The following is a 25910-nucleotide window of genomic DNA, read 5'->3' as shown; positions in this document are numbered from 1 at the left end:
GGTTTCCTCACAATGTCTTCCTTTACCGATTTTTGCAAGTGCAACATTGTTATACATATGAATTCGAAAAGACATTGGTGCATGCCGGAATTCGAACCGCCAGCCTTCCACTTATCAGTCCAATACCACTAACTAGGCTAGCACTACTTAGGTCCTAAGTTCATAACAAGAATTGTGACTTGTTATTCCCACATTCTTTACATCCGTTTCAACATTTTGTAAAACACATTCAAGGTCACAGCAGAGGTGAATAAAGTGAAATGAGCAGAAAAAATATCGAGTGAACGGGTACCACTATACACAATGGGTATTACTTGAATGACATTGTTTTTTGCAAAAATCGCTTAACACTTTTCCTGGTTAATCACAATACTTACGTATAATCCTAAGTTGGACAACAAGTAACTGCTTAAATATTGAATAATAATATCATTGTAGTGTTTTCAAGCTTCAAGAACAAAATAAAATAAAAAACATATTTATTTATCTCAATAATTTTTATTTACAAATAATTAAAAAATATGTGAGCCGACGCCACAATAACAAATCTACACTGTATGTACTTATGTTTTATTCAATGAAAGATGTAAACTAATGTACTGGAGTCGTACCAAAGACAATCCTTAAAAAATATCCTGTATACTTTTCTAGAATGTACAATCAAGTACAAAATATTTATAAACTCACTATTGTGCGTACACGTGGAAAATTCGAAGTAAATTCAAATAAAGAACTCCGCTCCCTGAAAGACTGGCCAGCGAGAAAACAATCATAATTTTAGCCATTAGACTAATAACATTTGTAATCCCTTCTGACATCAGATTAAAAAAGAACAGTCTTTCAGAAAGCGGGCATTAATCTCAATATATTTGACTCAGAAATGTTTGTACACAGTTCACAAAGTTGAAGGTTGTCAAGTAAATAAAGTTCCTGGCACGTAAATACATATATCGTATATCCATTCAAATTTCGCTTCACGCTTTGATCGAATACATGCGTAAACATTTAAAAATTATAGACGGTTACAGATTTTTACATCTAAAATCCAGAGGTATTATTCTCTAAAACTAAACGTAGACTAGTAAAATTGTGTTCACTATTACAAAGAATCGTTACATTTTATCTTAAGTGTATTTAGTAAAATTACAGCAACAAACAACAAATTTAGCTAAAAGCTACCACTGAGAAGTAAAAGTTACTACGACAGTAAATTTATATTATAATGTAAATATATATGTTAGATACATACCTACTCGTATAATATATGATATATATTAACTAGTCGAGCGCAACTCAACGTTTAATTTTATTATGCTTACAATTTAGAACACACGCTGACAAATTCTATTCACTTGTACTTCACACGTTTTACCTAAGACACACACTGTGTGACCATAGAAAAAAAAAGATAAGTTTTATAGGAATAAAAGTTTCAAGAACATAAAGAAATATGTATAAACAAAATATGTAAAAATGTACTTCCATTACGTTCTTTTTCTTATTATCTTCATTAATAAATACACAGAAAGTGATACTATTTGTAATTGATTACAAAAAATATATATTGATCAAATTATAACCTCAGACTCAGTTGTTTAACACAATTTATCTTTCCTTTACGTTTACTCCAATAATGTATACGATTTCTTTCTATGATCTCACAAGCCTACTATAATGACAAACCACAAACATTCAAGCCACTAGTCTCCAATAGACACCTAATTCAAATACACTCATACAGGTTAAACACCACAGACAATTTATATTAAGATACAAAAACATATCTTTAAAAAGAAATCTTATACAATGCATTATCTATACCCATTAAAGGTGTTCGGCATAAGTGTACTTCGTGATTACAAATAATAAAGCATTCGTTTACAATCATGTATAAAAAATAATAATTAACTATACTTGATTTTCTAATTTTACTATTTGAAAAGCCAATAAAAAATATTTATTTACATATATTTTTTAATTAATTATATAAAGTTATTAATAAAGAGAAAGATGTAAAAAATTGCACTTGAATAATGCACACGATTCCAAAATGAGGAACGGATTATAATTGTGATAAAATTTTATTTAAATCCTAATTGTGTTACGTTTCCTTAAGACAATGGAGATTTTTGGTCAATACAAAGTATTATTTAATAATGTTCCTCTGAAGTTATTCAAACACCTTAGGGAAGAAGTTCAAAAAGTTCCAAAACTACAAGACAAAGCAATTTGAGACACTTGCTTGTGTAGGTACTTGATAATTCAAAATGGCGACCGTCGATTTCACTAAACAAATCAACAGTTAGTACCGATTATTGCACGAGGTAAGTATACTTATTCCATCTTCAAATTAAGTAATATACAAAATTCATTTAAATTGTTTCCTTAAAAGTAGTTTTACAAAAACGAACTTTAAAACTCCACACTTAAGCTTCAAAATTGTAAATTATGGACGTGAAGAATATTTAAATATAGAAAGCTAATAAATACGCAAGTTTAAGTAGATCTGATAAAAATCAGTTTCCATAGACCAATGTAAACAGTAACACATAATGAAATGAAACCTCCTTACAAACGTTACTACTAATTTCACTAAATAGTTTTACACACGGCCCAGCCTTTATCGAATCCTAACATTCTCCCTAAAGCTATAGTCTCTCGTTAAAATACTATTTCTCAAGTATTTTACAACAAATACACTGTTACATTATAAGATCTATTTAATTCAATAATGCCTTTATTAAATGCCCAATATTTAATTAAATAACATATACTACTCAACAAAGATATGTCACTGGTACATTTATCTGCGTGCTGACCATGAACTGATAGGGGGAAACTTATTTCATTGTTTAAGTGAAACAGCGCTCTACAATTAGTGTAGTGGCATCTCACTTGCACAACAGACACAATCTTACTTTAATACCTCATAGTACAGGAACAGATTATTTTACTAATTACACTCAATGTTTAAAAACATAAGTATATAAATAATATATTAACGACAGACCGTAGCGCGTACTATAGTGAAGTAAAACAATATCTATTACAAGAATAAGAGATAACAGAAACATTAATCTAATTAAAAATGCTTAAAATTACACTAAATTTATTGTGATTACAATGTTTAATTCATTTAATTCTATTTACAGGGATTTTAGTAATAATTTGTTAAAAAAAAACGTTGTCTAACACTAACATAAACGTCTAATCACTAGCCATGTAAATCGCAATTATCGAAATAATATATTATGTAACGCTGGGAATACACTCTGTCATAATAAACTAGATACTTTTTTAAATACTAAGAACATTATTCCTAGTTTAGATTCATGTTAGATTCTTCGCGAGCGTACTTTCACACATTTTTATTCGTTGCACTTCACCTATTCCATAAATGACCCGTAGTAAATATTTAGTTTATGTCACTCAGCAGGCACCTCCCGAAATTGATTTCGTTCTATTATTCGGATTTTAATATTGTACTATCGAAGCAAACCATGACCGATTATCGATCTCGTGAGATCGATCGAGCGTAGTATCAACTCGTGCGAAAGCAGGAATTGGCGCTAGAGTCGGGTCTCTAAGTACCAACTCGAGACTCAATTAGATTAACACAGAACTCTATCGTATCGGGATTGAGCCTACAGGACATAACACCTAAGACTTTATCTATACCTATTGTAGGTACATAGTTTAATAAGAAGGTTGAAATCCTTTCACCATGTTTGTGTGTCAGTTTTTTTATTATAACAAAGTGTACTACCAGCCGACAAACTCGGTCCCATATGAAATGTGGTTGAGTGTGATGTGTACTAATTACAGTGATGTAAAGTAAAGCGATTAATATCGAATATGGGACCGAAACGAGAACTGAAACAGAGGATGTTCACCTACTAACAGTTGTGACGTAACACAGTCAGCAAAACAAGAACACATCGTTATGTGAGGTTGTTTTCTTCTGACCGTACGAGTTGAAGCATGAAATCTTCCTAACGTAAAGTGTAAAAGTAATAAATATATATTTTGAACTATACGCGCCATATATATGTCGGCCCTAAGCTCTATAACTGTAGAATTTGGTATATCAAACACTTGCTCCCAAATTATTATTATTACATTTTATTATGTTACATTAAATATTATGCCTGAACCCAGTTTTAGTTGATTTTACTATGTTTACAAAATTGAGCACATACTTATACAGTAAAGTAACTAGTGTATAAAATGCATAGATACAAAATAAAATGCACACAATAAAACTATTTCATTGTTCAGTCACGTTGAAGTGTTGCCATAGAAACCGTACAAGTTTAATCAAAAACACTGGTATTTCACTAAATATGTGATATTAGCAAGAATCTAATAAATAACCAAAATATTGGCGTTGGTAAATAATTGTATATACAAATAGTATCTTGATTTTGTCCAAATACAAATAAACGCATGCACTGTCTGTCCGTTTTCTAGTAATATGGCTCAAAATGGCGGTCTAGCCGATTTACAGAAAAAAAGTCCAGCCCACGAAGCACGGACTTAATTACCCCACAAAACATTTATATTACAAATTGTAACACACCTACACTTTTGCCTAAATACTAAACTACACGCGGATAAAAATCCTGTATACAAATTTCGACCTTAACAGCGAGGTGTAGTACTCACAATCGAAAGTCGCTGTAAAATCGAGTGGTCGTAGTAGATTCACATTAAACTTACATTACACACAGCGTTGTAGAACAATATACCTTATTGATTCGGAGATAGAGTGTTAGACTCGTACTTGCTAACACAGCGCTGTTAGAATATAGTCCATATCCGTACAGAGTTAGGGTCTAATGTGGATCCGTATAGCAGTGTTATTGGATAGGAGCTCTCATTCGCATATGGAACTCGTAGCATAACATAATGTTGAATCGTTATCGCTGTGCTAATTACACTGTAGTTGTTGCACAATGCACTTTATTCTTTAACGCTAGAGTCTAAAATCGAGGATCGTAGATACCTTCGGTTCTCGCACAGTGTTATTGTATTTTCGAGCATTGTTGTCGCAATAAGGTTTAGAAGTGCGACTCGTAGCTGCAGTGTCAGAGTTGCGTGTCGGGCGCGGGGCGGGCGGCGGCCGGTCCCGAGTCCGCCGGGTTCATGTCGATGCGGCCCGCCTTGCTCCACACCAGCAGGTCCATTATGAACGCCAGGAACATCAGACCAGCTGACAAACCTGACGATAAAAACGTACGTTATAATGATGTTGAATATAAAAAAAAATCAAAATTATATATATATATAGTTGACAAATCTTATTTTCGCTTTTAAGTTTAACCCAGTTTAGAAATTAACAATCGGAGTAAAAAGTTTAAGACGAATAGCAAGAGACTGAGTAGTGTTGCATAAACAGGAAAAGATGTAGGTTGCATAGACAGGGATATCTTACTGTTTTTTTAAGTCCTTAATTCTAATAACTATAAAGAGCACTTTCCATTGACAAACGACCAACTCGACTTTAACAAAAAAAATATTAAAATCTAAATTTCTTTGTCTGTCTGTGGCGTACCTTGGTAGAGGCCTATAATGCTTATAACCTAAGAGAGCTGATAATGTATTAATGTGTAACTGACCGAGATACAGATGTCGGAAGCTGTCGTTGTCGTAGGAGGCGCAGGCGCCGAGCATCCCGCAGAGCGCGTCGCGCGCGCGGCAGGCCGCGTCCACGGCCGCGCCGAACACGATGGGGCACGGGACGTTGCCGAACACGCCGATCGCGAACTGGATCACACCCATCGCCATCGCCTTGTCTAGGGGGGGATACTTGGTTATTTCTATTCGACTTAACTTATCTAATAACATTTTCACCTTGTATTGGTAAACCCACGTTTTAAATGAAATTCAAATTCTGTCAATGCCTTTTTTATAGTTGTAAATTGCATTGTCATCGGATTTGAAAAATTCCAACCGGAACGACAACGATCCTTGTGGTTTTTAGCATCTATCAAATTTAAATATTATAGAAAAAAATGCTAATAGGGTAGTATCCCATACCTTTCTTATCAGTACAGCGTATGATGAGCAGCACTGCGCCCACCTCCCCGCTGGCGTGCACGAACATGACGGCCGCGAACACCGCCACGAACGTGTAGATCTGGCGACACGGCCCGCCGCACTCGCCGCTCACCGCCCAGCCCACGCCCTCCGACAGCAGCGACGGGCTCGACAGGTTGTAGCGCTCGATACTGGAGAGGGGCAACGGTATGGTAAGCTTATGAACTAATATACGAACGACTTTTGCTCGGTCGTTGGATACCAAAAAATTACAAAAACAACAAAGGTTAATATAGTGGTGATTTTGAAAACAATGTTGAGTCAAATAAGGGAGATCTTTTTCCGAACTTAATAACATTCACATGTAGGACAAACAAAACGAATAGCGAATAGCTCTCCATAATATCAGATGTTTAGTTTATAATTTTGATCAAATTTAGGTAAATTAGAATAAAGAGACGTCATTATTTTACCGGCTAAAGAATTTTAGGTTGTGATTACATGCTCAGTCTTCTCCAGAGAACTTAAATGTACTCAACAACTGTGAAATAACCACAATAACTTTTATTTGAATATCTTTCAACAATAAAATAACGAAACAAGCAAGTTCCACTTACATGCTCATAGCCTTCTCTCCACGTAGACTACCGTCGATGCAGGAACAGTTGGAGTACAGCCACGTGTTGTTATCCAGCTGCTGGGTGCCGAGGCAGCCCGCCTGGCACGGCGATATGTACGTGAAGGAGTCCTAGAACAATATTATATTGTGTCAACAGTGAAGTAGGTGACAGGGTTACTAATACGGCATCATAAAGGTGTCTTAGTGAAATGTAAGAGAGTTAATCTATACTCTATACTAATATATAAAACTGAAGAGTTTGTTTGTTTGTTTGAACGCGCTAATCTCAGAAACTACTGGTCCAAATTGAAAAATTCTTTTTGTGTTGATAAGTCCATTCACCGAGGAAGGCTTTAGGCTATAAACCATCACGCTGCGACTAATAGGAGCGAAGATACAATGGAAAATTTGAAAAAAAAAACAGGTATAAATCATAACTTAATATCTTCTACCCACGGGGACGAAGTCGCGGGCAACAGCTAGTCATAGTGATAAGGCTCCGCGGTACTTCAGTTTGTTTCTTCTACTTCAAGGAAATAAGGTGATGTGATAAAAATATAACCGTACATGTTTAGAGTTTCATCAGTTATAATATTCCACAAAGCCATCTTGCCTCAAGCAAAGCTTCGATTATGAGTTCCTGACAAGTGATAAACACACTTATATATTTCCTAAGACATACATAATATAAATAAATTACCATTGAACAAATGGTCGTGCTGACCAAACAAACATTTGTCCTGGTTAGGAATTGACCCCGGTAAAGAAGTTAAACTTTGGAAGATCCCCTATACCTACATCGTGTTTTTATGCGGAAATTTTAATCCTGAATGATGTATTAATACAAACCTGTCCACAAACGGGGTTGAAAGGTACGTCGGTACAGTGGCAGCCGGCGCTGCAGTCCATGCTGCTGTTGGCAATGCTGCCCTCGCTGATGTAGCGGTAGTTCTCCTCTGGGCAGCTCACGAACATTAACACTACCATGCCTGAGAAGACAAGAAAATGTAAAATATGGCGTATTATGGTGGTCTTTCAAGGCTCGATGAGAAAAAATACCCCAGCCCTGGCTTAGCAAGTTTAAACATACAAACCAGATAAGATATCCAGTGAGCCCGTCGCTCTGATAATAAATTCAGAGACCAAAAATCAGGATGTTTTCTATAATTTTCTGACTTTAATAAACGGGTTACTTACCAGCACTGTATATAGCGGCACTCGCAGCCGTCCACGCAGCCACCTGCCTTGCGGTTGGCACGAGCTTCAAAATTACCACACCAGATGTGATCGTCCCCAGGCCCATCACCAGAATACCACCCAGACCTGGAAGAGTAAAAATACAAAGGACTGGTTAGTAAGGTATTAAAAAATTTGGAGGAAGTTATTCTTTCTCCCAACGGAAAGACACGTAAGATGCTACAAAAATGCCCTGTACATTAATACATACGGGTCTCATTCCAGTTTGAGCCAGTACAGCGTTACCCGTACACCTTATCATACACGGTCCCAAGGATAGCTGGGATACGAGCGTAAGGCAACAATATTTAATTTCACAACTTTAAATACAGGGAACGTATTTAAAGTGGAGTTGGTAGCAGTATCTAGATGTGGTAGTAGGCCCTCCAAAAAAAGTCAGCCATTACAAATATTCAAAACATGAAGTCCTGTTATATTCATCATTTGTTGGCCAAAGTCGCATTCGCAACCAGTGGGCTTCGCAGTCACCCACCGCTGGCAATACAGTGTTGTGTTAGTACCTCACCCGAGACAAGGTTGGCGTCGTGCGTGGGCAGTCGGAACTGCTTCTCCAGGTACTTCGGGAGGAAGCTGTAGACCCCACTGATGGGCATCAGGTGGAGGACCGAGCTCGCTGTACGCCACATCAAGATGTCGTTTGTCAACTGTCTTTTGATCGTCGCGAAGAAATCTGTGAAAGAGGACAAAATTTTGTGAAGACTTTGACAGTCATAATTTCGCTCAAAACCATTTAAAAACACTATAAGTTCGTAAGTTTCTAAATCACGCATGAGTTATAAAACAAAAGCGATCGATAAATTCTACTTATAGAACGAACGTTCTTAAGATTCGAAATATATTTGACCTTTTGCGACCTTTCGCCTACTTACATTATTCATGTTAAACGAAGGTTGACCTGATTTTGAAATGTTTCCTGTTTAGCTATTATTCAATTTAAGGAGTACGCACAGAGAGGCGAACCACGTGTAGGTTCGATATAAAAAGCCCTTGATTGCCATGCATGTGTGTATACAAACAAAACATAATGTCTCGAAGTATTTACGGAAGAGATATCATTCGATACAACAATTCGTCACGTCCTGATAAACAGAATTGCCGAAACTTTTTCACTCTTGTCTCAGTTTTATTATTGTTCCGTTTGGAAGCAGTCCAACGATTTCGAAGTTTTGAACGAATCCAAACTAAATTAGTTTTGTGTTTTAGTTTTCAAATTTATTTTTCGGAGGCAGGTTGGATGCACCGTTCATTGCAGCCAAGCTTGACAAAACTTGTTCGAAAGGGAGTAAACAGTCGAGGTTTAGAGGCAAAATATATAAAAAAACCTGGGGTAAGTCACAAAGGGGTGACTAATATTCAATCCGACATAACCCCAACAATGTACTCAAAAAACATTCAATATTCTTTTTATAAGTGAGGGCCGAAACTAGCCCGGGACAAAAAATCGTGTGAACGACAAACATTTTTTGTGCGTCTGGCATTTTTTACGTACCGCGTGATACAGGGTAAAACGTGGGGGAAGTATAAGCCCTTAAAAGTATTACTGAAATAGACAGATGCATTACGAAACAAATTCATGGATGAGTCTTTCGATATCGGCAATAATGAAGACAAAAACATCACATTAAAAAGTGAATTTCGTTAGGAATTTGAAGACTCTGCCAAAGTGAACGTAGTGATAATTTATACGTTCAATATTAATCATTGTCGAAACACACGTTTCTCTAACAGCAGCGACAACATATTATTTGCAGAGAGATTTATTAGACACATGCTTTGAAGAAAAGTATTGATCAAAGTCTTGGCTCAAATGTCACCTAGAATGGCTGTTAATAAAAGACCTCCCATCGATAAACAGTACATTTCAATAATGGTAAATGTGTCACCGTTACAGATTTTTGGGATACCGACCTTAATTTGTTGCGTAAGGCGTTGAGCTGCCCTACTTTAACTATCAAGAGGGCAGGACGGTTCTGACGTTATGTCGAAACGGTGGCATCATTTCTTAGCTTTGAACACGTGGTAGACAACTCCGAAAAAAATACTATTGAAATTGTAAATTAATGTATAGTTTAAAGATAAAATATTGTTTTTATTGTGTAATAGAGGCAACGCACTAATTCGCGTAGAGCTGTCGTTCTAATGTTCGTATATAAGTCCGGTGTCTTTAATAGCAAAAAGACCTAACAATCACCTAAAAAGGTTCTTAACGGTCACGTGCCTAAAAATTTGAAAAAAGAAATACAATTGAGGAAGCGTGAAAGCGTACCTACTTAACAGCGTACAGCAGTTTCTGTGTTCCACAATATTCATAAAAGGACTTTAAAAAGTATTGGTAGAGAGTCTCTAGACTTCTGCCCTTTAACATTTGTCAAGTATTTACCTTTAAAGAACGGTTCCCGTTTGTCCTTGTTCTTCTTGAGCGGCAGAGCCATGGGCTCCTGTTTGATCTGGCGCGGGAAGCAGAACATCAGCGTCGAGAGCAGTACGATGAAACCGGCGATGAACACCATGCCTGAAAATGAATTCAACAGATTAGACTTCACTGCTAAATAAACTAAAACTGATGATGTAATGTTGTGAAATAAGTATCGATTTTTTTGTAAGCTTTACACTCTATCATTTTTAGGGGATCTACCGCCTCTAAGTATTTTTATAGCGAGTGTGGAAGAGAGGTGACACTTTTTGTAGTGTAATGTGCTATGATACTTCCACAAACACGACTCTGACTCCAAAAAAAAAATTACATCCATATGCCTTCCATTGCCTTTTATGTACCAGGGCCGAGGTAAGGGTTTCAGAAAGACCCACTGGTGGTTGTAGACCCTCAGGTGTGTCTCACTACTATAGTCGTAGTGGTATTCCAATGATTACAAATAGTAGTATTCGTGGCAAAAGTGGATCGAAAATAGAACGAAAAAGTACCATGTACATAGTTTTTAAATTGTCACTGCATTCAAAACAAAATTGATTAATATTTTCTCCAGATCTTGTAATGTTGTCAAGAACATTTCACGGGTAAGCAAAGAATTTATAGCATGTGGCATACTGTCACAAACAATTTGAATGGATGACCAAGCCATACATCAAAATATTCAGTTACCTACATCGTAAATATTTTCTCTACAATTTAATATACAAATGTGTTTCTTTAAAGTTAGTCTTGTTATGAGCCGCGTGTTTGCAAATGTATCGATGTTTACAGTAATGTGGGCGATAATGTCTACCCTAGGGCCATTCAACCACATCCACACACACGTCTAACAAGTTTATAACAGTATCCATAATGTGCTCCCGCATTATCATAGCCATAGTAAAACAATAATCAAACAAACTAATAAATGAATTACATTTCAGAAACTAATGAATACCTTACACAATGCCATATATGCGAAGGAAATCGAAATCAATGACATCACAAAAAATCTAACGAGCAAACAACTGGCGGCTAGTCCGTGTGGACGAGTCACTCTGTTTACACAACACATCATCGGGATCAGAGCTTATGGAATATTCTTATTATGGCAATTATCGAGGCGGCGAGCGAGATATGCTCATCTCAATAGTGTTTGTAGTCGTGAAGAGATCACCTCGGATACGTGGAATGTTTCACGCTCCACGAGGCGCCGCGGCGCGAGACGGATCGCACAATATAACTAGCTGTGCTCATAACAACCATACATAGATTTGGACAACTAGACTAATGTGCCCAAGCATTTTAAACGTGCCGCGTCAATTGAAATTGAAGGAAACACCTAAATAGCATTAGCAATTGAAACATAAACGCTTTTATGCCGTTCCACCTAAAAAGAGGTGTTTTTGCTTCAAACGAGAAGTTTAACCAAAATGGACAATAATCAAAACTACTCTTATAATGGTGGTCATAACTCATGAAACCTTGGGCACGATCAAAAACAATTCCGATAGATTCAAACAGAAAACATTTGCGCGTTCACAAGGTCGCCCGGTCGACGTTCAGTCAAGGGCGTTCGCTAGACACGGTAGGTATGGACAATGGATACACACGCCGAACAGCATTGTTTACCTCGCTCAATTATTGGATTATACATAATTGTAAGGCAACCCCACTGTCTAATGCATTTCGTTAAGAAATGTATATTTACAGTGCAAGTCGCCGAGAAAATACGAAGGTCAGGAGAACCGGTTTAAAAGTAAAAGTGAGCGAGGCGTCGGTCGCGTGTCCACCCACTAAATCCTCATTACGGGCACCGACGGCATAATTGTCGGCAACAAGGCGCGCAGCCTTGGCCGTGACCGGCTGTGGATAGAGCGCTTATTTTAGCTGTGGTGACGCGGCGTGATGTAAGACGCGTTATATAACTAGTAGCGTGCGCCCGCGCCGCCGCCGCCGCCGCAGCGTGACGCCCGCGCAGAAAAAAGCGAAAGCCGACTGGAAATTGCATCGCGCGCCATTCTATGACACCACATCATACCTCACGTTCCACCGCAGCTTTATCTCGCACATCAATATTTATCTTCCTAAAGCTGTCAATATAATGAAAGAACGTTTTAAACAATTATGCAACCCAAGAATGTCGCGCTCACCCTTTCGCAGAAACAATTACAATGCAATCGAGCTGCTATTGGAGTCAGCTGGGGGAGGTAATGAGCGGTGATTAACATCTTGCAACATAAGATCCGTACTCATTATCCCTTAAGAAATGTTCTTATAATAACGTAAATCGACCATAATTGACATTTTATAGGGTTTGTGCGTGAAACTATCGCGCGTGAGAATATCTTATCATTTATTCGAAAATAATAATAAACTCAATGTTTTAAATAAAAAGAGCGAGAAAAATAAAATTTTAAACCAATTAATATATCAAGACTAAATAATTATACTGGATGATTACAACCGTATCCAATTAAGGACCACGAGACGCCGCGTTATTACAAAATGTCCGTTAAAATAAACTTATTAAAATTCAAAACTTCATTCATGGAACAATAAGGAAATAGGTACGCAGAAATCATTCAATGCGTATTCGCGAATTCAATAGGTTGGCAGTCGAGACACGCTTGCAGCAGTTTTCTACCGCGACACGACGGGCGAGTAACTTCCTGAAAACGTTTATTGTTGGAATTTGCGCCTTAATTTATAGGTGTTAAGGTGTGATGTGTGATTTATGAGTGGTATATCAGAGTTTGCGTTGTTTACACGCATTCGGCTAGTAGGCAGGTCACGCGCGTGCTTTCTTCGTGGATTTTGCGCGCAAATCTGTGCAAGTGCTTTGCTAACGGTAGATGACTGTTCCGCGTTGGAATGTTTGGTACTTCGATTTCGTAGTAAGCTACACAGGTCATCGGTACAGAATACCTGTCATTGCTGGTCTTCGCGTACAGAAAGAGAATTCAATATGTATTTTAACTAAAGTACCAAAGACACAAACGCTACATATACAACAACAGATCGTGAAAATACAGTTTCTGTAATGAAGTTATCTTTCAAGTCTTAAGATCTGCTTATATTAAGATATCAATTCCATCTTCACGTTACAAGAAAAATAAAACCTAGAATAAAATGGATTAGACGGCCGGCTCACATGCTATGCTATAGATGATAAATTATTCCGAAGCCGAGCCCTGAATCGGCTATTCGAAAACGATACGTAAGAAAATTGTAGCACTTACATCGATTTTCAATTGTTTTATGTTTACACAGCAGTAAAACGCACAATGATGTTTTGTATTTGTCAAAGGCAGGCACATATTTTAAAATTTAAAACATATACTTTTACTTAAAAATTGTAATCTATTGACACTTTATATTTTCTATAGTCGGCATGATCGTCAATAATAAATTTCTAAAGTCATTTTCGAAGTAATTACTTAAGTATTCACATGAGAGAAACTTATAATTACGGTAGAGCCTTACCTACGTCAATTTACATAGCTCAGACTCACCGATAAAAGACTTGACATCTGCAGTAACGAAACGCATGAAATTCTTTTCATTTAAATTAAGAATTTTCGTTCAATTAAAAAAATATTCTATGTTTTTTAAGGATTAAGTGCAAAAAGGTTGTATTAAGAAAACATCTGCAGCATACGCGACGGTATTCACTATTCAGTGTCCGAACAATTAAATGCATTTGTAGAGACGTGCATTGTGAACCAAACGAGTCTCTGGCTGTAACTTAATTATGAATGGATATTATGCGATCGGTTGTAACCACCCGGCACTCGTGCTAGGCTGACGAAAGTCTTACTATGGTCATCGCAAACTCAACACTTTCAACATTTAGAGAAATAAACTGCGTGTTTTGAGACACATTCAAATTGAAACCAATTTTTTTTCTATACATCTTCCTTTGGAACTTGGAAGCACATATATTCCAAAAAAAAAATATTTAATATGTAGATGAGATTAAACCGTAAATTCTGGATAGTATTATAAACAATAGACTGTCTACATTATCATTACTTGTGTAGGAAATGAAGTAACAAGTGTGGCAGCCATAATATGCCATTCGTCTTATGAACTCTCAGACTACGATAAACGGTCCTTATTGTCATAATCATCGCAATTGGCGAACAGATTATTGACCGCAGTTACTCTACATGAGCGCACTTGAACCGATGCCTGCTGTGATACCAAGTTACATGCATACATACCTTGAAAAAATAATCTAAAGATGACTCTACCCTTTAAGAAATAGTACTTTTGTCGTTATTTTTAGTTTTAGGCAGTAAATTCATATTTACTGTCTAAAAATATAACTCTTAATGTGGTTATCACAGATAGCTTCGAAAAAGCCACTATTGATTTACCGAACTTTGACTCTATATTTACATTAAATTTATAGATCCGAGATCTTATAAGTAGCGAATGCCTCGTTTCTCCCAAAATCCTTCCAAATACCCCTATGAAAAATGTAGGAATAAAGTTATTTTCAGATATAACTTACCCAACCACCAAGCGCCGACCCATCGTGGGTCATTGGCGTCGAAGTCTGGGTCCAACAGTGGGTTGACGTAGACTCTAGTGCAGAGCGCTCCCAGCAGGAACCCGAGAGCCGGCCCGATCACCCTGATGCCGATCGTGATGGCTGGAAACAAACCCACAAGTTACTTATTGTTACATAGTGTAGAAAAAAAACATTAAAAAGTGTTAGCACAAGTGGACTGGACATTAATCAAATAAATGTCAAATTTAAATTTATTGCCCAGTTTTAAGAAGAAAAGATAATAGAAGAATTTTTTTTTTAGTTATGAATGAAAGTCGATTTCATAATAATATTCAACCTAAGCAAAATAACAAGCATCGTAAGTGGCAGTTCATTACTATTATTTATTGCCTTTCCTAAACAAAATACATGAAAATCTCATCTAGGTTTTCAAGGTGAGCACTAAAATCCGTAATGATTACTAACACGCAACAAAATCATAAACCCAAGCAAAATCCATGTAGCAACAGACATCGTAATGGATTACACATTGTACTCTCACGATGTATTAAATAATATTACGCTAACGCCAACAGCAGATTCTATTACGGCAGATGCACACGAAACGAATACATTTGCCAGTGCACGCATCACCGGAGACACTTCTGCACGAAACCGCAAACGCAGCGCATAATTGATAATCAACAACACTAACGTCTAATAAAAGAAACGTTATTATCAGGTCACTTAATGACGTAGTAAACATTAATATGCATATATCTGTGGAGCGAGATGGTCGTTATGCAAATTGAGATGGACTCTCATACACAGCGGACCGCAGTCGTTTATCTCAATAGGGCTAGGGCTCTGGGGCTAATTGAGGGCCATTGAACTCGCCACAACAAATTATCGTATGAGGAATTGCCGCTGTCAACGATCGTCGCTGAACGGCTACTACATATTAGAACGCAAGAAAAACGCAGCGAACTGCAGCATGATTACAGACATTATTGTTCCGAGAAATGCTAATATTATTACAGCACATCAATTTTTATTATTATTACCACTGCATATAATCAGTGAGTAACTGATTTAAATACATAATGAGATAAAAATATGTTGGCGACAGGCCGCACAGGGAACACAAATCATCGGATGCTCGGGTGTGCGTAAGAACTGTCCCAAATTCAAAATTCAATTATAACCAGTTATAATAAAATAACAAAGGACCGTTGCCGGGTGACTGACCGAAAAACAATCAGGTACTTAGGTCCCGAATGTAATCTTTCCCCGAACCCAACCGCATCGCTTGCCAAAAAACGGACGGCGTGCGCTCACCGGGCAGCTCGCGTGCTTCACCTTCGACAAAATAAAATATGCCTTCCTATTATCATCATGCGCTTTTGTAATAAATAATGGTCTCGTCAGGATCGTTTTTCAAAACGGCCGGTGTCCGCGTCTCGGTACAAGTTTTTATTATGTCCCGGTACACTCGTCCTTACCGGTTCTGATGCATCATTAACATCGTTCATGCGCTGCTCTCACGAATTAACTTACAGTGATTGTCAAAAAATGACGTTGCATCATTAATAAATTAGTACCTGGTGAGGAAACTAAGTTAGGATTCTGATTTTTACAGATAAATTCAAACGTGCTTTAACTCTTGAACTGCTCAGTTATTCCAGTCAGTCTCACAATGGTAGCTGGCGCGATGTCGTAACTATCTATCATAGTCGAGACGAAAATAAATAAATGATAATGAAAGCAACAGGGCTCGGGCAGAGATAACCTTGTCACGCCTGTCACTGTAAATAAGGTCATCTCATAACCAGAGCAACCCACACTGATATGCCAAAATTTCAAAACGTGAAAACGTCGAAAACTTAATATATTTTTATTTCCAACACCTTTAACTTTCCACAAGAATTTACGCGTTACGTGTAACCATAATATTACCATGGCATTTACGTTATAACTCCCGACCGCAAAAGTTTCTTCAAATTAACCAAAACAAATTCGTTAATCCACTACGATCAATATCAAAGTATGACGTCACTTATGGCACAATATTATTCGCCGGCCATGATATTTTAATAGTAGAAAAATATGAAGGTAACCACGAATAGGTAGCGTTCATTGAACTCTTAGATGCAAAACAATTTTTAGAAGTATGACTAATTCGGTTGAAAGAGCACTAATAGCAACGCTGTGTCACTTCCAAGAAGCCACCTGTCCAAATAGAACAGGAAATAGTTTATTAAGTTATGATCAAACATCGCGCCGCAATTCCTATACGCGAGGCAATTTGACGTCATAAAAAGTTTCAATCAACCGTCGGAACGATAATAACGACTGACATAATCATATCTAATCTTACATACGTAATCTAATCTAGCGATGTTGCAAGAAAACTGACCTATGACAACCACAGCAACAAATGATTGGGTGGAGCGCAATTTGATAGTGCACTCGCAAAAAAGTTGCATAAGGTGCACATTATTATACTGCCGCATGTTATAGCCGGGGCGTTTTATCGCCCAAGCAAGGCGTGATCTACGAGTATCTCTAGGTTCTGAAACCTGAAATGATTCAAAAAAATCCCTTCTAACGGATCTGGGTGAGTTTTTAGCCTTTATCGTACTTCCATTTCTTCTTGCTTCTTTTTATTACAATGTGATTTTGAAAAGAAAATATAGATATTAAAAAAAGGACTGGTCCACCTAAATGTATTAAGTATCTTTGAAAATAAACATCGGAGTTTTATAAAATGAGGGGGAAATTAATTGGCATATTAACTGGCAACGGGACGCGTTAAAATAAAGCTGTGGCCCAAATAAACAAAGCCCAAAGGCTCGAGTTCTTGGAAATTTATGAATCACGGCAATTTGGCAAAAAAAAATTAATGTTATATAAGGAAAACCGAATAACAGAGTCAAACTGTGTCAAAGTTACAAACTGAACACATGTATATTTGAAAAGGTAATTTTCAATTTCAGAGATCGCTCCAAAAATGCAAGAGCCGGCTGATCTCTTATCGAAATTTTACGCAAATTGCTTATAGATTCCAAACAGAACAGAATCATACAAGCACTCAATTCGTTCAATGGACCCCAAATTATTAAAACATCTGTCACACCCAAAAAAAATACTTATCGACAGATGTGATACACGAGGGACAATCAGGATGTTCGGGATAATATTAAAGCTGTAGCGACCGACGAAACACTTTCCAAATATAACGCGAAAGAGGAGGAAAAAAAATTGAAAAGGAAATGACTCGATCGTTCCCGAACGGTGCGTGAGATACGAAATTAGGGCAACGTTAGTTAAGGAACTGAGATCAAGACACGCAGTGACATCGGCAACGAGCTGAAATTGTCGCCGCGACGCGTCGGCACACTGACACACTTCTATACCCATCTACTGAAATAGCAATTGCATACGATGATGTTTTACTGCACGGCTTCGTCTGAACATTAAAGTGCATTCTATGAATTATCGGGCAGTACCATACTTACAAATATAGGTGAATCGATCGAGGAAAACGAAAAGATTATTTTGACAGTACCTTTACGTTAAGAAATGAAATGGTGATCAACATATGAAAGTCAAATAATAACTTAACTGATATTTTAATTACTGTTCCAAAATGAATACTGCTCTACATCTTTATATTCTACTAATCTGACTGCCTAACCACATCCGCATAGAAGTCTTATCTGACCAATCAAAACACGCGAATTAATCACAATAACAAAATAGGATGGCAATTCATTGTCTACCAACAAAATATACAGGCCACAATGAAAACTAGCTCGAAATATTAACTAAAACAATCGTTAACGTCTTGCTGATGGAAACCCAGTTCCATTCGATTATACATTTTAGATAACACAAGTCTATTGCATAATTGATTACAAGGTCTATGAAATAGTACGACTACACTTATAATGATAATGGGTATTAAATGGCGTGCACTTAGTGTGTCCTACTAAAAGTTAAGTATCATCGGTTGTGCGTAAAGAACTAGTATGACCGTCACGACGTATGTATGAGAATGTATCCCTTCTATGTCCGAGTGATATACAACAAATGACAATGAATTATTCCGACGGACAAACAAATAATTTTGTGGAAACCTTTGTTCTAAGAAAAAAATGCCAGTCAAATAGCAGAAGTAGTTAATGATACGTAAATTAAGTGTTATTCCTAAAAAATATTTTTGTCATGACTTGGGAAAATACTGATGGACTACCTCAGCCCCGAAGAAGATTTATGCCAGACACCTACAGTCCAAACAAAGAGGTTGGTGAGGAGGGCAAAAATGCTATTATCCATAGAACATAGAAATGCAAAGGGCAGTGCCCCTACACTGCCAAAGTTTCATGTTCAGGCAAACATGGCTGACATTCGCAGTCTGATTCTCGTCGCTCTTTGACGCTTGTCAAATACGTAAAATACCCAAAAACCATGCCTTGTTTTTCGATGGTTAAACGTATCTTGATGCAAACATACAGAAAAGTTTAACCATCTCTTCTTGTTTCAGAACAAATTCTAAAACATAACTCCGATACCTCGATAAAAACTGTCAAATTGAAAGGCTAATATTGATCCTCTACTTGTGACATGATGACATAGACTTAGTACCACTTCCTTCCACTTTACGATCGATGCTATGAAACCAGGTGAACGTCTCTTTAATCAAAGTACTTGATAAATATTGCTCGTAAAACGTTAAGTGTTTAAGCGACTACAGCTTAGCATTCAGTACTTACTGCCATCTCTTACGTGTTAGGTTAAGGCTGTATTAGTGCAACCAACCAGTGATAACCGCTTATTCTTTGACACTTTCAACGTTACGCAACTTGGTACTGGCGCTTTCATTTGAATCGCTTTTTTTTATTTTAAGAATTAGGAACCTTTTTTAACTCCTGAAATAGTTATGTCGGATAACTGTGTTAAGAACAAAATTGCATTGACATTTTTAAGTTTTAATTTATGAGCTCTTTGGGGACGGCCTACGTTTAGCAGTGGGCTGTGTTCGGCATATACGGTTTAGATGGGCTCGATAATGTTGCTTAGTTTTGGGATTACTCATGGATATTTAGACATTTAATCTTTACCTGCACTTACTCCCAACTATTTCCAAAACATAAGGTCAGGATCACACTAAATATTGACCTACATAATACTACACTTTCATTGAATGAATACCCGTGCGTAATGCGCTTATTTAGGCCGGCTCTATTAACAGTATTGAGACTAATAGCCAAACAAATTAGGGTAATACCATTGCGTGTTATATAAACGGTTCCTTAATTAACTACATGTTTAACAAATTCTGATTGAGTTTTTGGATTAATAACACAATTACGATACTAATTGATCGTTTAATACTTCAATAGCTGTAAGTTTTTGTTCAGTAACTTTCGTGAGACATGATAACTGGTAATACTTAAAACGACTAGTTTTAGATTGTTTAATCATGGTTTGAGAATAAAACTATTATTCTGCAACTAATTAGGACCCCTCAAAGGAAGAAGCACTACACGTTGTAATCCCACTTATCCTTCCGTAAAATTGTCTATCCGTGCTAACCACCAATAAGGCCAGTCCAAAGTCCGGAGTTCAAAATTTTAAATACAGACGCAAAACAAATACATTTGTTTAAAAAAAAACAATGACAACTTGACAGAAGTAAAAGTTTAAAGTAGATCGTCGCACGAAGATAAGAACAGAGCTCAATTGATACTTCATTAGGTGAATGTCACATAATTACTGGCCCATATACAACAAATGTGTGCTCATTTACCTTTTATCTAATCAATAGCGAATTCACTAGATGTCAGTGTCATACATCAAAGTTATCGATTTTAATTTTATTGATACATAACCTCCTTTTGAGAACAGTGGTGCTTACATCAGTAGATACACTGACCTAGTGGTCAGTTGAATGCGTTTTTTGTATGATAATCCACTTTTAATACCTATATATGTTGTAGGTGCGGCTAAAGGCCAATATTATTGAAATTATTTGCACAACCCGGATTAAAACTTGATAAACTTTGACGGTTAAAAAAGAACAACATCTTTAGAGTAAAGTCAACTAAGAACTCACACGAAGCAAATAGCACATCGATCTATACATTATAATTACTAGGTACTAACACAACAATGTATAGGTACTTTAAATGTCTGTAGTAACATCTAGAATACGTAGCCAAGACCACACATATACACAGAGCAATCACTTTTATGCACCAATTTACACATACGAAAATAGTCGTTTGATGCTTGTTAAACAAAATCGTTACAAGGTCGATAGGTAAGACCGAGGGCCCAATGCTAGCGGGAAGCAACAAAACAAACAAACAAAAAAAACCTTTGGTAATATTATGTGACACAGTAAAACAGTCCTAATAACAACGAAAAAGTAAAGAAACCAAACTCATTAGCGTGAAGCAGCGACGATGGTTCACAAGCCTTTATATTTATGCTAATAGTTCCAAATGAAAATAGACATAACATATTCAAATAGCATTACGAAATGTCGAAGGTTAAGTCACATAAAATTAAATCATCAACATAAAACGGTCATCATTATGAAATATATCGGCATTAAGTTACGTTTAAAATGACCAAACAGAATGTTTCGTAAGAAGAGATTTTGTCTAAAAATTTGCTGTTCGTAACAATATTTATAAACAAAAATGTGAACCACAAAATATGGTAATGAACAACAAAATATCAATTATAAAATATTTAGTGATCATTTCAATAATTTTTGTGCCCAATGCGATACGGGAATCCAACAATAGTTCATTAGAAATTAAATATATTTCTTATTAAGATTAATCTTTGAACAATACGCCCGCTGGCCGCCGCGCGCCGTCAGTGGGACCCCGCCCGTATGTTATGGTAGCGGTGCAGTAGACGCATTAGATACGATGCAGACACAACAATACACAGCACGGCGCACTTTTGTGGGCCGATGTCGAGCCAACACCCAAACACCTATTGTTTGCTTTACATGCATTTTTAACCTGTTCTGCTACGAGATCGGCCTGAGCTTTTTAAGTAGCTATGCTCAAGAATAAAAACACAGAAAGCTTTACCCGTTTATGACTGTTGCACTTTTACGGATCTGATATTATCGCATTTAATAGCCCTGCAGCAGTTCAGAGGCCTTTCTCAGACATTTTAAGAAACATTATTTAATATTGCTAGAGGTTTTTCTTGTCTTCCAAAAAATGCCTTTTACTGGCAACAAAAAGCCAATAATTGTTAACAGATTATTTCACACAAAGAAGCAATTAATGAGTGCACGTTGCACTCAAGTCGATTGTTAATTACGCAAGCCATCAGAGGGCGGCCGGCAGAATACCTTGTAGGCGGCCTGTGGGCGGCGGCTATGATTTATACACTTTTATGTGCTCATTTTATTACTCGCAAAAGACTAACAATCGAAACCATCTCAATATATACATACATTTAACCGATCATACATCGAGCTTTTGTTTCAGAGAGGCACGCTCCAGTAATTTCTGAACGCATCTGCTTTATACAATTGAAAGCAATAAACCTTAGAAACTACATCTAAAACGGTAAAGGATGCACTTACCCATATAAAGTGGTGATTGCTTGCTGCCAACATTATCGTCCACGTAGGGGATTCCGAGCGTGGCGATGCCGGTCTGGCCGACGCCCACCACCAGCAGGCAGATGAACAGCCAGGGGATCACGACGGCCGTGATGGATGACCGCGTGGTGGAACTCTTAACGTGAGCGTCATCACACAGGACTGAAGTGGAGTTCTGGTAGGTGTAGCAGACGGGCGCGGCGCCGGCGCGATGCGCGTCCAGGTGCACGTCCAACAGCGGCGTGCCGTACAACAGGTGCGGCACTACGCAGCCGATCACACCCACCGCCAGCACCAGCATCATGCACGCGATCCAGCGAGGCCGGTGTCCCCGCCCCGCCAGGTACGTCAGGAATAGTGCCGTACATATCTGGCCAATCTCAGTAGCCGCCAATAGTGTGCCAGTTGTCTTTGATTCTACTTTAAACAGTTTCTCTACTGTAGTCGTCACACTGACGAAGTATGTGAGGAACATGCCCTGAAGGACCCATCCTGAGAGGAACACCAACATGAAGACCCGTGTGGACGCAAACACCGAACGTTCGCCGAGCGGTTGCGGCCGGGCCACCGTGTGCTTGCAGTCGAGGGAGCCATTGTTGTTACCGGTTGCTAACCGTTCCTGTTCTTCTGGTGTGGCTTCGACGCCTTTCATGTCGGCGTCTTCGGCCGCCGGGCCCGGCGGACCCGCCTCCCCGCCCGCTGATGATACTGTCTTAACAACGTTCGCCCTGAGACAATACAAAAACACAAATTAACCATTGCACGTTACGTGTTTCATAAACAGTACGATTAACTAACTGATATTTTAAAGGGTAAACGGACTCACGTCATTTTCTTAACGTTAAACTAGCGTAACTAACGCGAATATAACACAACCCCCTAGCTCAGTCTATGTGCCCGGTCGAGCGAAAACAAAACGCACGCTAAGTGCCACTGATGGCTGGCGATGCTTCCGGCTAACGGGACAAGAACATTAAAGATTGATCAACGATCGCGAAACCAAGAAGCAGGGACGATATGACGGTGGTGAGTCGTACGCATACTGGACTGGGGACTTGTTCACCCGACGCTCGCGTGCGAGGGATGCTAGGAGGCTGCGTGCGCGCACCCAACGCGGCGGAGACCGACTGCAACATGCAATTACTGGCGCAGCGCAGTGCACCCGCGAGCCCGCCCCTCGGCTTCTCTCCACACGGGGTTTTTATTGGCCGTCTATCCATTTTTTGTGCGGCACGCATTTACACACGATGAAAGCCGTCTGCGCGCCGCCCTTTACTGAAGATTCCCTCTCGTCTCGACATTACGGAATGTCTTTGTCTCATTGCTACCCTATTTAATTTACATTCACATGGATTTTAACATAAATTATTTATTAATTGTAACATAATGTCTATAAAAAGATTCAAATGAGATGTATGTAAATTAAACGGTAACTATTTCTAAACCTGTATAGGATATATAAGCACAGTGGACGCAAACGCTAGGTTCGCAATACAATCAACCGTAGAATATTAATGTGATCGACTCATACGGTTAACTGGACTTGCGAAACTCACCGATGGGGGCCGATGACCACCGGCGACACCGACCACGACGCACTATTGCACTACACCGACCAGTTCCAGCCAGGAAACTATTTTACTACTAATTGGTGAGATAATGTTTTTAAGTGATAAGTAGCATAGATTTAGGGATGACTCAAAAGGCACATTTTTTTCACGTCTGCTGGCGATTGAAGTGCACAATATACTGCATTCCGAGATAAGCCCACGAACTTGTGTAATGGTCGAGCTATCGAGCCACTGCTATCGCTCCAGTGATAACGGGACGCAGCAAATATACTATTTGTGAAGCGGGTTACCGCCGCACCAATATTACACAGAATGCCCTATTTATCTCAAATGCCAGTACTGCTCGACCTTTACAATAAAACGTTTCAAACATATCTTGTTTCTTAGAAGAATCGTCTGTCTTTGATATGCAGCCAAAATTAAATTTTATTTTCGCTGGCCCATGTCGGCCACACCTTTTAATATTAAAATAATTTTGACTGCCATCAAGAAACCAGCACACCGTGTAGGAAACATTTTGCTTAATGAGTTTAAATAAATCAAATACTTGGAACGAAAAAAAGCTTAAAGGATATGAATGAAAATAATACAAGAATTCGTACGTAATCGATCTGAGTGAAGTGAACTCGAGTATGTCCCAGGCATCGTTGCGAGACGCCACGATCTAATTGGCGGCAATATTGTATGAAAGTCAACCCCGCACGCACATACAATCACATCGACAATACGAGGACGGCGACTGACGATTTATTTAATCTCCCGATTGAGTGGCAATGAATCATATGAGCGCCGGACGATCTATTGACACAAATTGTATTAACTACAGTATCAGCCGAACACCTTTGAACGGTCATATTTAAATTAGAGGCTCGTGTGGAAATCAGATAAACTAAACGCTTGTCAAGAGACAAAAAACTTGCCCAACACTGTGTCCTCACTTACGATTCAATGACACGACAAAATGAACCACCAAAGAACAGATTCGACGTCAACCCGTATCAAAACTCATCTACGACACAAAAAGATACAGTTCGCGGCGAGTTTTCGGGAAAAAATAAATTCACGGTCTCATACATACATTTTTAAATTCATACAAATCGAGATTGATACAAAATCAAAAAGTAAAACACGGTACAAAAAAATGTACATATCATAAATCTTTCATGCACATAATGAATAAAAATAAAGGATGTAGTTAATTTTCCTGGAAAACGTTTGTTGTTGTTAAGAGTCCACTTGTGGATGGTATCGTATATTTTTCGAGATGATGGAGGAAACGATCCGTAGTGCAGGGAGCACGCTAGCGGCGCTGGCGCATCGGAGACGTCTATGATCATTCTATAAGTGAGAGGACAACGTGCGCGGTCAAGGTAAGTGAGCAGATACCTGTTGTCGATGACACTGTGCACTCGACATTAATCTCTATTTTAAACCCAGTTTAATAACGTAAGGCACAATTTACTATGACGCTAGCGGTAGCAACAACTAAGAAATACTGTGTCGAACACCGGAGAAACTTCGTTGTAAATCTGTACAGAGACCTAGACCTAATCTAGATTATTGATTGTGCCATTGAAACGTTTTCTGATCAATTAAACATTTAAATAAAGATGTCGCTAATAACTTGTGTCACGATAAACTACTTGAGTTGGAAGATGCCAAAGAGCACGACTGCAGGGCTGTGAGACAAAGGACAAGTACTTGTCGCTCGCATACAAATATACTAAACCATTTAACATGGAAAGCAGATGCACCAGCAACTGGTCCTGACAGGTTGCGATTGTTAGCTGAGGTAATGCTTCTTTTGCATTTTATTAATTACAGCAGTCATTTCACTTCTTCCAATGATTCAGATGATTGTCATGAAAGTCATAAAA

General features: G+C 38.1%; 1 protein-coding gene across 2 annotated transcripts; it reads right to left on the bottom strand.

Moving 5' to 3' along the window:
• Positions 1–478: 478 nt before the first annotated feature.
• Positions 479–24601, bottom strand: LOC113496391 (solute carrier organic anion transporter family member 3A1-like). 2 transcript variants are annotated; one of them, XM_026875581.1, is made up of 11 exons: positions 24019–24601; positions 22445–23190; positions 14845–14985; positions 10296–10427; positions 8421–8585; positions 7856–7981; positions 7508–7647; positions 6657–6787; positions 6040–6230; positions 5619–5795; positions 479–5221 (listed from the first exon to the last, which is right to left on the bottom strand). In XM_026875581.1, the coding sequence occupies exons 2-11, from the start codon at positions 23112–23114 to the stop codon at positions 5088–5090; spliced, it is 2007 nt and encodes a 668-aa protein (XP_026731382.1). In that variant the 5' UTR covers positions 23115–23190; positions 24019–24601; the 3' UTR covers positions 479–5087. The 2 variants fall into 2 exon arrangements, with proteins under 2 accessions (XP_026731382.1, XP_026731381.1); XM_026875580.1 differs by lacking the exon at positions 24019–24601 and adding an exon at positions 23289–23983.
• Positions 24602–25910: the final 1309 nt, after the last annotated feature.

The sequence above is a fragment of the Trichoplusia ni genome, chromosome 8, assembly GCF_003590095.1.
Source record: "Trichoplusia ni isolate ovarian cell line Hi5 chromosome 8, tn1, whole genome shotgun sequence".
Lineage (NCBI taxonomy): Eukaryota > Metazoa > Arthropoda > Insecta > Lepidoptera > Noctuidae > Trichoplusia > Trichoplusia ni.
The sequence above is the reverse complement of the archived record's forward strand: the minus strand, read 5'-3'. Positions and strand labels throughout refer to the sequence as shown.